General features: G+C 36.2%; 1 protein-coding gene across 2 annotated transcripts; it reads right to left on the reverse strand.

Moving 5' to 3' along the window:
* Positions 1-124: 124 nt before the first annotated feature.
* Positions 125-8,726, reverse strand: hexb (hexosaminidase B (beta polypeptide)). Of its 2 annotated transcripts, none has more exons than XM_074690102.1 (14): positions 8,401-8,726; positions 8,119-8,270; positions 5,479-5,544; positions 5,293-5,339; positions 5,026-5,136; positions 4,833-4,934; positions 4,616-4,748; positions 4,338-4,518; positions 4,165-4,251; positions 3,994-4,066; positions 1,009-1,189; positions 562-652; positions 344-448; positions 125-265 (listed from the first exon to the last, which is right to left on the reverse strand). In XM_074690102.1, the coding sequence occupies exons 1-14, from the start codon at positions 8,661-8,663 to the stop codon at positions 202-204; spliced, it is 1,656 nt and encodes a 551-aa protein (XP_074546203.1). In that variant the 5' UTR covers positions 8,664-8,726; the 3' UTR covers positions 125-201. The 2 variants fall into 2 exon arrangements, with proteins under 2 accessions (XP_074546203.1, XP_074546204.1); XM_074690103.1 differs by lacking the exon at positions 1,009-1,189 and adding an exon at positions 2,736-2,910.
* Between the last annotated feature and the right edge of the window lie 6,869 nt (positions 8,727-15,595).

Genomic DNA, 15,595 nt, shown 5'->3' on the forward strand with positions numbered 1-15,595 from the left:
TGCATGTAAAACGACAACTTCAGATGTGATCAGGAGTTATGGAGATCTGCAGGTTTGATACGGTTTATGGGACTCAGATTACCAGCACAGCACAGTGACACAGTGAAGGCAGCTTAGCGTTGGATTTCCTTGTATTCTAAGAGTTGATTGCGTCTGGATTCGCTCCCATTTCCCTTTTTGTGTGCTCGTAGTGAGCTGTTTTCAGATGCCTTTGTACTCGTGGGGGCAGTAGCTGGAAAACAGCGGCTCAGCTGGGATCCCACGCCTAGGATTGAGTTTAGAAAGTGAATATCTATGCCTGTTTGATGATAAAAAGGTGGGATAAGAGAGGTGGGATACTCACTCCACCATGCGACAGCGGTGCAGAGACAGTCTGTTGAAAGCGTCATTGATGTCCGTCACCTCCTTGGCGCTCCACAGCCGCTCTGCCACAGCGCTCGCACGAGGCCTGAGAGCAATGAAACAAGCAAATCATGCATTTCAGCAGCAGTCACATGGGTGTCAAGGTTCAAAACATCATTTTTATATGAGTTTATTGATGGGGAATAACACGAGTCGTACCAGAGTCTGGGCGTCAGGTTGGTGCCGTCTACATACTCTCCCCACAAACAGGCTTCTCCACCAACCACAAGCTTCTTTTGTGCTTCAGTTCCTGTTTCAAGATGTGATATTAAATGAAATCCAGAGAGTATTGAGAAACTTAAACTCAAGATAGATGGAGAAATAAATGAAAAACAATTATATCATTATTTTTTTCCCTCTTAAAGCCACAAATTAAGATAAATTCCTTCATTTATTCAACAGGCTTAAACAAATTTGCACAGCAGTGACATCTTGGCATTCAAGTCTGCGTCCAAAGTTGAAAAACAAACAATAAAATCTGCTAGACAAGCAACCGAAATGAAATCATGTGATGAAGGCAAAGCAAATGTTAGACTAAAGAAGAAAAAAATTGCGCAAACTGAAAATGGCTGGCAGAAAAAAGGGCAGACACATGCAGACACAAACCATCGAAATCCTGTGGGTCGGCCTTGTAATGGCCCTGCCAGTCCTGGCCGTAGGAGATACGGTTCAGGTACCAGGGAGTGGACAGCAGGGTCTGGTACCCTACTGCTGTAACATTTGCCATCTCACTCTTGTATTGCTGCTGGTTTCCTTTCCAAACGTGGATTATTGTGTCTGGCTTGAGCTACACAGCACACACACATAAACATATTAATTTCAGCAGAGCGAACATGGAAGTCCAGAAGATTCACAGTGATGTTTTCTACGACCCCTGGTTGTTTTTCTTCTTACAACCAGCGACAGGACAGAGATTCTGCAGCACAATGTGTCAAGGAGATATTCAGAAATGAAAGAAAAGTCACACAAACTTTTCTCCAAACAGGTCTAGGAAGTTCAACTGCTGATCTAAGATAGCAGCTAGGAAATACTGAGCAAGGACGAGCAAGAAAAACTATTGTTAGTAAAACTGCAAATAATTGGCCAGGTGCAGATTACGTCATAATTCAGGGGAACCTCCTGGAAAACCCCATCAAACAAAGTCAAACTGTGCATGTCTACCCCTCATAAACAGCTATAAACCTGGCGAGTGGTAACAGTGTGACTGAGTGAAGATCAAGAAAACATTTTTTAGCAGAAGAAATGGAGATTTTGTTACAAGAATAAACAAACAGCTGTTATCAGTGAGTCCATCAGGCGGACAAAGAGAAAGAGAAAGTTTGGTGATCTTAAACAGCATAAATGGTAGGTGCCACCCTGTTGGCTATGGCTGCCTTTTGCAGCAGCTCTCTCTTCTTTGTCCGTTTCTTGTAATTTTTTTCGTCATCTTTGTATTTGGAGTGGATCATTACTTAGTAAGGTTCATTTGTTGGTCATGGACACCAAACTGGTTTTGTCTTCAGTGATATTTTTACTCCTTTTGCTCCTGTGTTTGTCTGGAGATCCTACATGTAACCATAGCTGCATTGTTTACATGTGAACTCAGCTGTTAGCAGCCTGTAGCATGTCAATGCTAACTGGTGCAAGGCCGGATGTTTCCCCACAAGGTGAGGAGAAGGAGGGGAGGGCGACGTGCTGGTTCTCAGGTGTGAGCTAAGAAGTGATGACATGGACCTGTCCTTCTAACCATCGTATTTGGGAACATTAGCTCTATCTCCAATAAGGTGGACAAGCTAGCCGTGCTAACCCAGCAACAGAGGGAATACCAGAAGGCAGAGTAGCATCATGCTATTCACAGACATGGCTAACAGAGCAAACACCAGACACCAACGCCACATTGGAAGAGCTTCATCTGCTGTGAGCAGACAGGATCCAGGAGACAGAGACTGAACAGACTGCTGAAGAAGCTCAGTCCTGGACCCTGTGGAGGTGGAGGCTGGCTGACTGGACAATGATGAACAAGCTGTCAGCATTTATTTTCTTATGGACCTTTTTGGACTTTCTCTCTCTTTCAGCATTTGGGCCTAGGTCTGTAAAAATGACCATCAACATAGTTTAAACCCTGTTCAGAAAAAAACAGACCCTCACTCATGGAACATCATGTAAAATCCATCAACAGCACTGCCCACATTTTCTACCTCTAACTCGCTTCTCGTCGCAACTGTGCAGTTTTCTAAGCCTGTTGAACAAAATCTAGAATTTTCTTTATCAGCCAGATCAACAAATCCCAAATCAAAGTTTCCCTCCACAAAACTAAATGATTGATTCAGACTCCATTTTTTGTGACAACTGACCGTTGAAGCTGAGAGGCTCAACCTTGTAGTACTTCTGCCAGTCCTGTGCGTAGCTAATGTAATCTAGGTACCATGGGGCGTTGAGGATGGTGGTGTACCCTTGTGCCGTCACCCTGCTCAGCTCTTCATTAACTCCGTTTTCCATCCACACATGCACTACTGTGTCTGGATTTAGCTGGAATAGTTACAGACCATGCTAGTGGGCTAAAGTTTCATACTTCACAAGTTGTTTGTTTTGGTTAAGATAGTTTGACATTTTGGAAAGAATGTTGATCAAGTTTGGAGCTTACACTTTGATAAGTAAGTAAAACAATTGTGTTTTTATGCTTGCATCATGCTACAACAGCAGCTGCTAGCTTTGCATGGCTTAGTCTACGGACTAGAAACAGCTAGTGCTAGCTATAGCACGACCCTACATAAATCCATTCTGCATTGTATATCTTTTCTTGTTTTTTTTTTTAATTTATATAAAAATCTTTATTCAAATTCATCATTTCAAAAAACTTTAAGCTGAGTTTTGCCAGTATTGAAAATACACAGCTAGGCCCCAGTTACACGACAATGTTTCAACTGAGAATGCTAAAACGCAGTGAAAAAAATCTGCGTTTACACAGAAACACTGAGTGACTGAAAACGCTGTAGTAAGCATGCCAGGCCTGTAGGAGGTGCTATAACTGTCTTATCCAGAAGCCGCTTTTGGGCTGAAATGCAACAAAGCTTTTGCGTTTCACCCTAAAACTGTTGTCGTGTAAACAGCCCCCTAGTTAGCCAAAATAGCTAACTGAGCCGGTTAGCTAACTTGCAGCTGTGACTACCCTATATTGCTTGGATAAAAACAAGACTATTCTTTTTCCTTCAAGACTGTTTGGAGGTTGGTAGGCACATTTTTGTCACTTTTAAAAGGAGCTAGGCTATCCATTTTCCTGATTACAAAACTTAGGCAGGCTAAGCTAACTGGCTGCATGTGTTCTAACTTAATTTCTAGCACTCAAACATGGTACCTATGTCAATTTTTTCCTTAAAGATCAAGAGGAACAGAAATATGTATGCTTTCCAAAATGTCAAAGCTATTCTTTTAAAAACACAAAATTAAGAAAAACACAAGCAATCAAAACAATGATAGAATTTAGGTTAAGCTAACGCTGGCTTTACACATTAGCGTCTGGGTAGTAGTTAACAAACAAAAGCTCTACAGTCTTTGCTTTAAAATGTAAATTACTTCAGTATTAGAAAGAAAAACATGCTTTCTCTTATTTACCTTAACGCCGTTGTCAAAGACCTCCTGCCAGATCATGTAGCCTTTCTTTGTCGAGGTGACAATATTTAAGAGTCTGTAAAAAGGAAAAATCATGCATGTCTCAAAAAGAACTTTTAATTGTTAAATTTATTACTGATAAGGGCCTGTCGTTGTGAAACAGAAGTATCATACCTCTGGATGTAGAAAGACTCCAGTTTTCTGTAGTCTTGTCCAAATCCTTGCTGAGCCATGAACTTCTGAATGTCCGGGTTGGACTTCCTGTAGAGCAGAAACCACAGCTAACGTCAACTTCTGTCTGATTTTTAATGCCTAAAATACATTCGATATGGTGGACTCAGTCTCACCAACAACTGAAGTCCACCTCGTCTCCTCCCAGGTGAACGTAGGCATCAGGGAAGACTGTACTGATCTCCTTGAAGAACTGGCTCATGAACTCATAGGTGGTGTTCAGGATGGGGTTGACTGGTCCAAAGCTGCCAGAGGGTGTGGAGCCGGAGTAACAGGGCGTGAGCAAATCCTTCTGTCCTGAGAAAGGGGATCAGGGGAGAAGTCTCAGACCTTGTTTTTCATGTTTTATCACCTTTAGTTGAGACAGAAACGGTGGCTACTCGAAAAGTTTCACCTTTTCCCCAAGACTGAGTATGTCCCGGAGTGTCGAACTCTGGAATAACACGAATGCCTCTCAGACGGGCAAACTCGATCACCATCTTCACGTCAGCAGGTGTATAAACATGAGTGTATGGGTGATACGCTCCCTGTTGACAGAAAGGAAAAACATGCACGCTCTGTTGTTAGCTTTTGACAAATACAAAATGTTAAACTTTAAACTGTTAACCGACCTGCTGGCTGAGCTGTGGAAACGTCCGGCTCAGGTACGGGAAGGACTGGTCGTCCACGATGTGCCAGTGGAAAACATTTATTTTGTTCATCGCCATTGTTTCCTGAAAGAATCAACAACAAAACTGTAACAGATGAACGTAAATGGAATAATAAGGAAACAAATAAAGTTGTAAGAAGGAGTAATAAACGCACCAGGTTGGCCAGGATGACTTTGATGGGGAGGTAGTGCCGAGAGGTGTCCAGTAAGATGCCTCTGTGGGCGAACCTGGGAAAGTCACTGATCTGAGTTGCGTTGATGCTTTTCTGTAAAGATGGAAAAAATCAAAATGAATGAGAACATGTAATTACAAATGAAATGAAGAAATCAAATTATTATTTCTAACAAAACAAGAAAAGTCTTTTAAATATTCATTTTTTAAACTCATTGTACATTAAATCACTTAATTGCTCTTCACTTACAGCTCCATATTCATCTTCGTACACCAACTGACTGAACGTTTCCAGACCTGAAATAAATTTAGATTATCAGCAAAACTTGGCAACTTGCACTCAAAGAGACATCCCCCCCTGGCTCAGAGGGTTGATATCTTCTGACTCATTGCTTGACTCATTGTTCATTTGCTTTTGGAGCCAAAAATATCTTACCATGCAGGGCCCCCCACACTTTAGGCGCCTTCAGGACGGCGATGGGCTGATCCACGGACAGTTCATCTGTGGACACAGACGGTTGTTTATCACATGTGAACTGTTACGTACTGTTAGGCGTTAAAGCTCAGCAGGCGGTGATTACGGTGTTAAAGTAAAAGTCTTAAGCACTCAGGGGGGCTCTTTGGACTCTTAGTCCGGCCGTGACCGTGTTAATCCTGGTAGCTACAGTATCATCCTGTTAAACTCTTATTCCAGTGGAAAATCATTTCGTGGAAAGTCTGCTTCTAGCTTTTTGTAGAGTTTAAATGGGTTGATGCTCCATATTATTCAGCTATTTAAAGTCTTAAATTAAAGTAAAAGTTTAAAAAAAAAAAAAAAACTTGCTGGTATAACCAAAGACAAATTAAACCAATGGAGGCCTGAATACAAGAGGTCTCAAGTTCTACGTATAGTTAAGTCATTAGAAAGACTATTCAGATCATTATTTTGAAAATTATAGAAAATGTAAATAATGTTATGCAAGAATTATGAGCATGATGTAGCTTTCTTTTTAAATATGTCTTTTTGGGTGGATTTTGTCTAACTGATAAGATGTAACGTGCTGCAGACAGTGCTGTGAGTGAGAGCAAAGGCAGCAGACATCTACAAGAATAAACATCTAGCTGAGACAGGAATGTTAATATTTTGGGAATAAGGCAAGTAAAAAAAAAACAAAAATTGAGTTTTGACTTTCCTTCTTTCAGTATTCTGACTTTGACCTGGAAATTCTGAGATTTCAGACACTTAAAAAAAAAAAAAAAAATTTAAGAACTTTCATTTTTGAATCAGACGTCAAAAAAAAAAAGGGAAACATTTCTCCTGACTTTACTCTCAGACTTTAAAGAAACACAATAAGAAGTCTGACCTAATGTTCAGAGTTAGAACTTTTTTCTTTTGAATTTTGACTTAAATCTGAGAATTGTGTGGAAAAAGTCGTAATCCTCACTTTAAAGTCAGAATTCAGACTTTGTTTCTCAGAAATTATCACCAGTAAACTCAGCGTTATGAGCAAAAAAAGGACAGGTTTCTGACTTAACGTGAGAGTTAGCAAAAAAAAAAAAAAAAAAAGTCATTCAGAATTGTTAAAAAACTCAGTAACCCAAATCTTCTTCAGTAGTCTGTTTCCTTAAGTAAGCAACAACGTGATTCACTTGTGCATATAAACTTTCATAAACCTGTGTTGGCCTGAATATCTTCACTGAGTGTTATGTCTGGTGTGGCCTAATACTTAATAACAGTCATAACAAAAAGTCATTAACCACGAGGCTGAGTGCTTAATCACGTTCCCGGAACAGACTCAAAGTGGTTAAATGTCAAACAGAATGAGCACTTCTGCAAATAAAAGGTAGTTGTTAAAAATAATTAGCAACCAGTGCATTATCCTGGTTTTGATCTTATTCAGGATATTTATTTAATTTTTTATTGAACCAGATTACAAAAAAAACATTGAGATCAAAACCTCTTTTAAAAGGGTGATCTCACTAAGAGGTCAGCCCACATCATGAAAAGACAAAAAACATATGAGGTGGAGGAAGTATATGATAAAGATATGATGTTATAGAATGGAAGGACCTCGTAAATTAAATTTATGAAATAGAAAACATTACAATGAAAATCAGAAACCAGCTCTATGTTTTTGAGAAAAGATGGCAGAAATAGGAGCGATACACAATTAGCAAAGCTCCAAAAAATTCACTGGTTCAAAGTAACACATATGGTCTAATTATTTAATTTCTTCTATTTTAAGAAATGTTCAATTTGCCTAGGATCTTTGGTTATTTTCACAATTTTTAAGAACGTTTCTCCTCAAAAACATGAATTAAGGCCCTTGGACTCTGTTAGCAATAGTCATTATTAATTGACATAAGAAGTATATGCAGCACACCAAAGAATATATTTACGAATTTAATTAAATACATTGTCATATATTATTAATATTATCTTAGTCAATTTTATTATTATAATTTTCATGCTTTATTATTTTGTTTTTATTTTCTATTAGGTTTTGATATATTATGTTTTTCTTTTATTTTTCTCTATTACTTATCAGTTTATTTATTTTCTCTGCTTTGACTTACCTTATCTTTAAATCTTGAAAAATGCAAAAAAAAAAAAAAAATGCAAAAAAAAAAAAAAAAAAAAAATTAAGATATGAAAAAAAAAAAAAATTCAACTCATTTGACTGTAAATGTGATTATAATAATACTTTGATTTCCAGACACCTTCATAAGGTCTAATGCACCAGTATCCTGGTTTGTTTTGGAGTGATTCAGGTCGCTAATCCAAGTTGCTGAAAACCAGGTTAGGGCTTATCTTGGCATATCTTTACACAACCAAAACAACCCCATCATAAACAGAATTATACCCAGGAAATCAGCGTGCAAACTCAGGGTAATTGACACAGTTATGATGTGCTGTTAAGAAATAACAGACTGTTGCTATGGAGTATGCCTATTTAATGCATACTACTTAACTTTTAAGCACAACTACTTCACAGAAAGTAATTTCCAGTAATGTCAATTACATAAGAGTGTGTAGCTTTCTTCTATCAAATAAAAAAATCTCCCTAAAATATGACAGGAAGAGAAGAGGACTCACATGACTCGTCAGAAGTCACACTGGGGTATTCATCACATTCAGAATCAGGTGATGTGATCCACACCTGCAGCTCTGACACCTCAGATGAGCCTGTTCTCCTGCTTTTGCGAAGCATTTGTCTTTTCGCTCCTCCAAACATGTACTCATAATACCTGTAAAACAACATACAGAGGAGGGCAATAGTTACCATGCAATGCCAGGTCCCTGAATGCAGCACGGGGCACATTTCCCCCATCATGCCTAACTCAGGAGAAACTCAGAATAATGAGTAAAGCTGGTTACCTTCTGTACGCATCCTTCAAGAGGCTGCAGCTCGGACCGGCTGATGACTCTTTGGCGTCCACTATTTTGAAGGTGGCGCTCGTTAACTTGAATGAAACCTCTGATGTCTGCACTTTTTGCGGCAGAGGCCACAGAGAGCCGTATCTTGAGACCTGGGAAACGGTCTCGGACTCCTCCTCATAATCATCGATGAAGTTAAACTGCAGCCCCCGACAAGAAACGAGGGTCAGCAGGAGGACGGTGAACTTCAGAGAGCTGGTCATGCTGATTGAAGTCAGAACAGTCACAAGACCTGAAGCGAGCACAGTGTTATGTTCAGGGGAAGTGGGCGGGGCTTCGAATGCGGAAGTCAGCTTCGTGAAAAGATTTAAAGGGAAAGTAACAAGCCACTGTACTGTCTATGCGGAAAAAAAACATTTTAAAATATAAAGTTTTAAAAATATAAATGATTAACATATAATTTAACATAAATAATCAAATATGAAATCAATCATACAGTCTATGATGCGGAAGCGCTAAAAACTGCAGTTCTTTGAGGGTCTGCTTGAAGGTAACAACAGAAACAGCTGAAACTACATAAAAATATTAAACGAAAAAATGTAAAAAAAATAAATAAATAAATAAAAATAAAATAAAATAAATAATAATAATAATAAAAATAATGATAATAATGATGATGATGATAATAATAATAATAATAATAATAATAATAATAATAATAATAATAATAAACAATAATAAATAAATAAATAAAAAAACAGTAAAAATAAACATGTAACTGACTGGTTAAAAAAGTATAGTCTGACTTGTCTAAGATGTGCAGTAAGGGGAAGCATCATGAAAAGTGAGGAAAAAGGGTAAATATGAAGTAACAATAAATATTTGTCTACAGGGTGTGCAACAAAATTAAATATATAATTCCAATAATTTCTATCAGTTTTAATATCCTGACTTGTTATGTATTTTCCTACAAGGTAGAAAGGCAAGATATGGCAGGTATATAAGTTGGGCCGTGGCCAGTACAATAAATGGACATAGTCTCTGTGACATCATCCATCTGTTTCTGATTCAGAGTTTTGAAGCAAACTGTAGGCCAAAGCCATATTAGAAATGGGGGTCAGTAGTTGAGAGGATATTAAGATAACAAGTTTTGCATAATTAGACATCTGACTGAAAGATGGTTGGGGTTTGTATCAGACATATCTTAAAACAGAAGCAGATTTTTTTTACATTTAAAAAGTCAAAGATTCTTAACAAGGGACACAGTTGCTAAAATACAGAAGACAGATTCTTTTTTCTACATACTTCACATGTACAAACAAAAAGGTAAAGCGTCAGAGGTACTGCTTCGTCCACAGGGGGGAACCAAATCCCCACAAACAAAAAGTTCCTCAACTTCTGCAGTACCACCTTCTTTTCACAATATGCATCAACACATAAACCAATATACTACCAAGAAAATCATGCAATCAGACACACTCTTTGAGAATAAACTCTTAGGAATAGGGAATTGCATTTTCGGCCCATGACAGTGAAATGAACATGCAACTTCCACTTTTTGACTGTGTGGGCGGCTCACCACTTGTAGAGGTCAGGCTGGGTCAGTGTATGACCCGGTATAATTTCTTGTCTGTTTTCATAGTTTTAGCATTTTGTATAGATTTACCCAGTATACCTTTAACAAAGTTCACCATTCTTTTCTAGCAGTGCAGATATGAGTAAATTGTTTATTTAAGCCTCACTGGGATCAACAGTCTTAAGTTGACCTTTTTTATATTTACATATATTTTTTTGCCTTCTTACTTTTAGTGTATTTTAGTTTGTTGTATTCTGTTTTTCTTTTTAGCTGACTTTTGATTGTTTTCTTTCAATATGTTTTGCTGATTTGTATCTCTGTAGAGCACTTTGATTTGCCTTGCTGCAGAAATGTGCTTCATAAATTTACTTGCCTCATTTGAGAACTAGAGGTTGTTTTGCATCACATGATCATAACCACTCTCTTTAAAATGAGGAAGAATGCAATAGTCAAACAAACAGGATCATAAAAAAAAATGAACACAATGTGGAACTGTCTAAGATGACCAAATGCCTTTAAGATATGTGTCTCAGTTCACACACCATGATGAATTCAGTTGTGCCCCTTTCACACTCTTTTACACAGTCCATTGTGCGATTAAATTTCATTTTATTTGATTATATTTCGATCTATTAATTGATACTGACTTACTTATACTTATCGAGCTTGAAGTATGTTTAAGGAACACAAAAAGGAAGGAACATGCAGAACAGTTGCAGCAATATCAAAATAAAACCAGATGGTCAGTTAAAGATCCATATATCTTGTTATATCTTGTATATCTTGCCCTTTATTTTGTTTTAGTTAGCTGCATGTCCAGTGTTTAAGGGTCTTTATTTAATTTATTCCAACTATTTTACCATAAACTTTGTGGACTGTATCTCTCTAGAATAGAGACAAAACTTTGATTCAAGAATTGACAACTAAAAAACACTCTGATGTATAATAATTTGCCCCATAATAATTGCAATGAGGATAAAATCTAAAGTATGATACTTGATGAGCTGGATGAAGAGTCTTATTTTTATTTTATTTTATTTTATTTTTATTTTTTTTACATTTCAGTTAACTTTTAATATTTTAAGATGAGAAAAATCTGAATTATAGACTTTAAAATTCTCTCCAAACTGAAAAATATAAATATTATGGCTCATATGTTTTTGATTTCAGGTTGTTGTTACTTAAAAAGCTGTCGCATTAACAGCCAGTGTAGTTGTTTTAAGAAGTACCTTCAGGGCCACAATAATAATAATAATAATAATAATAATAATAATAATAATAATAATAATTATTATTATTATTATTATTATTATTATTATTATTATTATTTTTTTTTCTATAATCAAATAATAATAATAATTATTATTATTTTCTTGTTATTTATTTTGTTTTATTTTATCATTTTTACAAATACACTTACTGAATTTACTATAGGATCAGTGCAACTTTTTATGTTGATACCAAAGAAGAGCTTTTGTCCACTAGATGTCTCTCTTATCATATCTATGAAACCACACGCTACCTTAATGAACTGCTTTTCTTTTTTGTTTCATTTTTTTATTTATTTTTTTTAAGTAAACACTCTCTCAGGAACAGTGTGCTCTGTTGTTTTTAATATGCTGTAATCATAGTTATAGTGCAATTTCCTCCTCAGTACAAACAGTTGATGGGAAAAGAAACTGGATGTTGATGTGTCACCGCTCAAACCACCACAACACGAGTACAGTGCACATAAAAACAAACAAAATAATGAAATGATGTCCTCCAGGGTCCATTAAAGACTTTAGTCACAGCCTGAAAACCAGAAAACAAGCTGCTCTGATGTGACTCACTCACAGTGACCCTGGTTAAAATTGGACTTCCCGTTCCAGCTACCCCGACCAAAAACCACAGTGTCTGTATAACCCTATAGGGCTGACATTGTGTCCGTGTTTACTATGACTCAGGCAGACGGTATGGCCGATCATATATGGAGTTGTTTTGTGTATGTTTTTTATAAGTATGACTCATTAGAGCTGGGTACAAAGGATACATTTTCTTTTCTTCAGGCTCTGGAGGTTTACATGAAACAATGGCAGTGACGGAGCAGCTCCTGTGGTACATTATGTCTTAATCTAAAAACCATACCAGACATACCAGACATGTTAACTGGATACAATAAGTAAGGCCTAATAGCCTGCTTACTTTAATATTTGGACATGCTGTAATAGCTTTAACCGCTGACATAGGTAGGAACACTGACTCATTGTTCCTGTCCTTCTTTCACTGATTATTTTAATTGCATGAGATAATAAGCAGACGTTTTACCAAGCTAAGCCTGAAGTGTTTTTTTTTCTTCTTTATTTTTCAGTAGTGGGTGATGTCTTACATTTAACCACAGAACAAGACGATCATTGCAGTCATGATGATCTGTGATTACTCACCAAACTGAGATCAGCCATAAACATTGATTTAGTCCTTGTGGCCTCATCCTTTGGTCTCTAGAGGGACACTTTGAAGCCAGATGATGGCGGATAACATCTTGGAAATGCTGACTCAGCCTAACTTTTGATCAACCAAGACACAGGCGAAGAGGTGGAGCCGAGGCGGGCTTTTAACTTCTGATTCCCTTGCAGAGACGGAAAGTGCTGGATAAACATGGAAGCACACTCAGAGCAGGATTAATCTCCAAGATGCTCCAGACAACGACACAGGAAGATATTCCTGCCTGGGGCACAATTTATATACTCATTATTTGTTGTTATGTTTATTTATTTAGTCTTATTTCTTTTTAAATCAATATCCCAACATTCCTAGGTTATTATACAGAAGAGTAGATGTAGTGACTGGATTTCCCCCTTGGATAATTAAAGCATTTCTGATTCAGATTCAGATTTTAGGCCCCAGGCAAACATCTGCAATACACCCACCTATAAGCTGTTTCTCTGAATATGCAAATCAATGTACAACTCTTACCTTCATAATATCTCAATGGATGCATTTGGTACAAATAAAAGCACAAATGTCTGGAAAGGTCTGTTCTGATTTTTGTCTCAAGTAAAATTGCATCACCACAATTTTGTACCACTCAACGTCGCCCCCTGTGGACAAAATGAGGCTGTGCTTTTATCTCTCTACAGACCCTGTTCTGTGAAATAGTCACAGTGGGAAATATAATAAGAGCCTGTTCTTCCACTGTGCTTGTCTGACTAGCTCGCGGCTATGGTTACAGGCAATAAAAAAAACAATATGATAGAAATAGTGAGGCTCATTGTTTCTCATAAGGAGGCATCAATATTGAATTCATTCTGTTTCATAAATTCATAACATTTCCTGTCACATAGGAGCTGAAAGTGTCAGTACAATCAAAGATTATTGTACTCATAACACTCATAATACCAGTATACAATGACAAGCCACTTTCAGTGAGAATTTGACCCCCCCATCCCTATTTCTTAAAAAACACATTTATTTATTGTGCAACAATACAAGACAGTGACATAGATAGATGAAAGGGTTGTGAAGTGATGGTGGCAGTGATAGTTGTGGCAATAATGTAAACAATATGGTAGAGATAACAAGAGAAAGCAAATAGACAAGTAAATAACAAGAAAAATAACAATACCAGTGAAAACAGAATTTTTGTAATGCTTTTGATAATAATAATATTGATAGTGGTACTGATATAAGTGATATTATTGTTAATAGCAATAGAAATAACAGCAATAACAATAATGATGGCTAGTAAACAAATGATATAGAATATTACTCCTACCACTACAACTCATATCAACAAACAGCAACAGTTACAATAACAATAACAATCATCATCATTATCATCATTTTGTCAGTACAAAAAAGTACATTACTAATAGAACTTATATCACTTAAAAAGCAAATAATTTATTTGATAAATAATAATAATAATGATAATAATAATAACAAAAATAAAATAAATAATAATAATGATAACGATAGTAATAATAATAACAATAACAATAATAAAAATATTTTTATTATGTCATACTATATTATATTATAAAATATTATATTATATTATATTATATTATACTATATTATATTATATTATATTATATTATATTATATTATATTATATTATATTATAAAATATTATATTATATTATATTATATTATATTATATTATATTATATTATATTATAAAATATTATATTATATTATAAAATATTATATTATATTATGGACCCATGTTTTGCCTTCAGAGCTGCTTTAATTCTTTGTGGCGAAAAATCAACAAGGCACCAACAACCACCATGGCAGGTTTAAAGTCACAGAGACCCTTTGTTTTGAACTTCTTGACCATGTCTTCATACCTCAAGTCATTGAGTTGCTGCCATGTGATTGGCTGATTAGATATTTTTGTGAATGAGCAGTTAAACATGTGTTCCTTATAGAGTGGCCAGTTATGGATATGTCTAAAAACTAATATAAACTTGTGTGGCAGAGCTTGAAAGGTGTTTATACGTCATTTATCATTCCACAGTGCTTGTATTGTACACAGTGTTCCTTGGTGAGTATTGGCAAGAATCTCACGATACAGTACTTGTTACAATACTTAGATCAGGATACAACAATATCACAATACTTGTGATAGTCTACACAGTTAACAATTTGATTAAAAACAACTCTTTATTTTATTGTGTTTGAAATAATGAATAAATAAAACATAAAGCGTGTCAAGTTTGTCACTAAGACTACTGTGACATTAAACTAATGTTGCAAAAAATATTGGGTGAAAGACATGGTGAGTTGGTGAAACTGATGAATGTCACTTGGTGTTGCCAATGTTACTCATAAAAAATCTAATATTGCGCAAAACATGACGATGATTATTATTTTATCGGTCTAATACACTGTAAAAAATTAAACTTAAAATGATTGTAAACTAATCGACCCAAGAACAGAGACACAACTGGTGTTTAGTTTAGGAATAAAATATTTTGAGTATGCTTTTAAAGTATTACTTATATATTATTAAACAGTTTAGGGAGAAACATACAGCGGAGTAGCTCTTTGGGCGCCATCTACTGCAGTGGAGGTGCAGAAGAAGAAATGTACTTCCAAATCACCTAACATTTGAATTTTTTTATTTTAACAAAAATATTGATACAAAGAGCTAAAATATCGATATTTTATCACAGGTAAAAGTGTCAAGATATATTGCTTTATTAGTATTTTGGGGCCCTCAGAAAAGCATCTGATAACACTGAATCTCAGATAGTTTTATAAAACTATCACCATTTATAATCTATTCATTTTTTTTGTGCTTGAACTTTTACTGGAGTTTGAGATATGAAATCTTCTTGCTTTAATTCTCCAGTGAAATAAAGCTTCAGTTTAGCCTGTTATTCCTTATTTGTCTTCGCCCTGATCGATGACCCTAAAGGTCAAAAATTGCATAATTTGACCGGATGTTTGCACTCAGAGTGGAATTTTAAATTTAACCATTAAAAAAAAAAAAAAATCTAAACCAGCGAGGTTGTGTGGGAAGATTCTCTCTCTATTTCCTGCACGGTGACGGTCCGCCCCCTCCCTGTAAACACACCCACGGCCTCCACTGAGAGGAGTACTGGAGGCGCAGGAGGAGGGCTGTCACTGAGG

Source organism: Halichoeres trimaculatus, unplaced genomic scaffold (assembly GCF_033239565.1).
Source record: "Halichoeres trimaculatus isolate MK-OKI-2021-1 unplaced genomic scaffold, fHalTri1.1 fHalTri1_scaffold_16, whole genome shotgun sequence".
Lineage (NCBI taxonomy): Eukaryota > Metazoa > Chordata > Actinopteri > Labriformes > Labridae > Halichoeres > Halichoeres trimaculatus.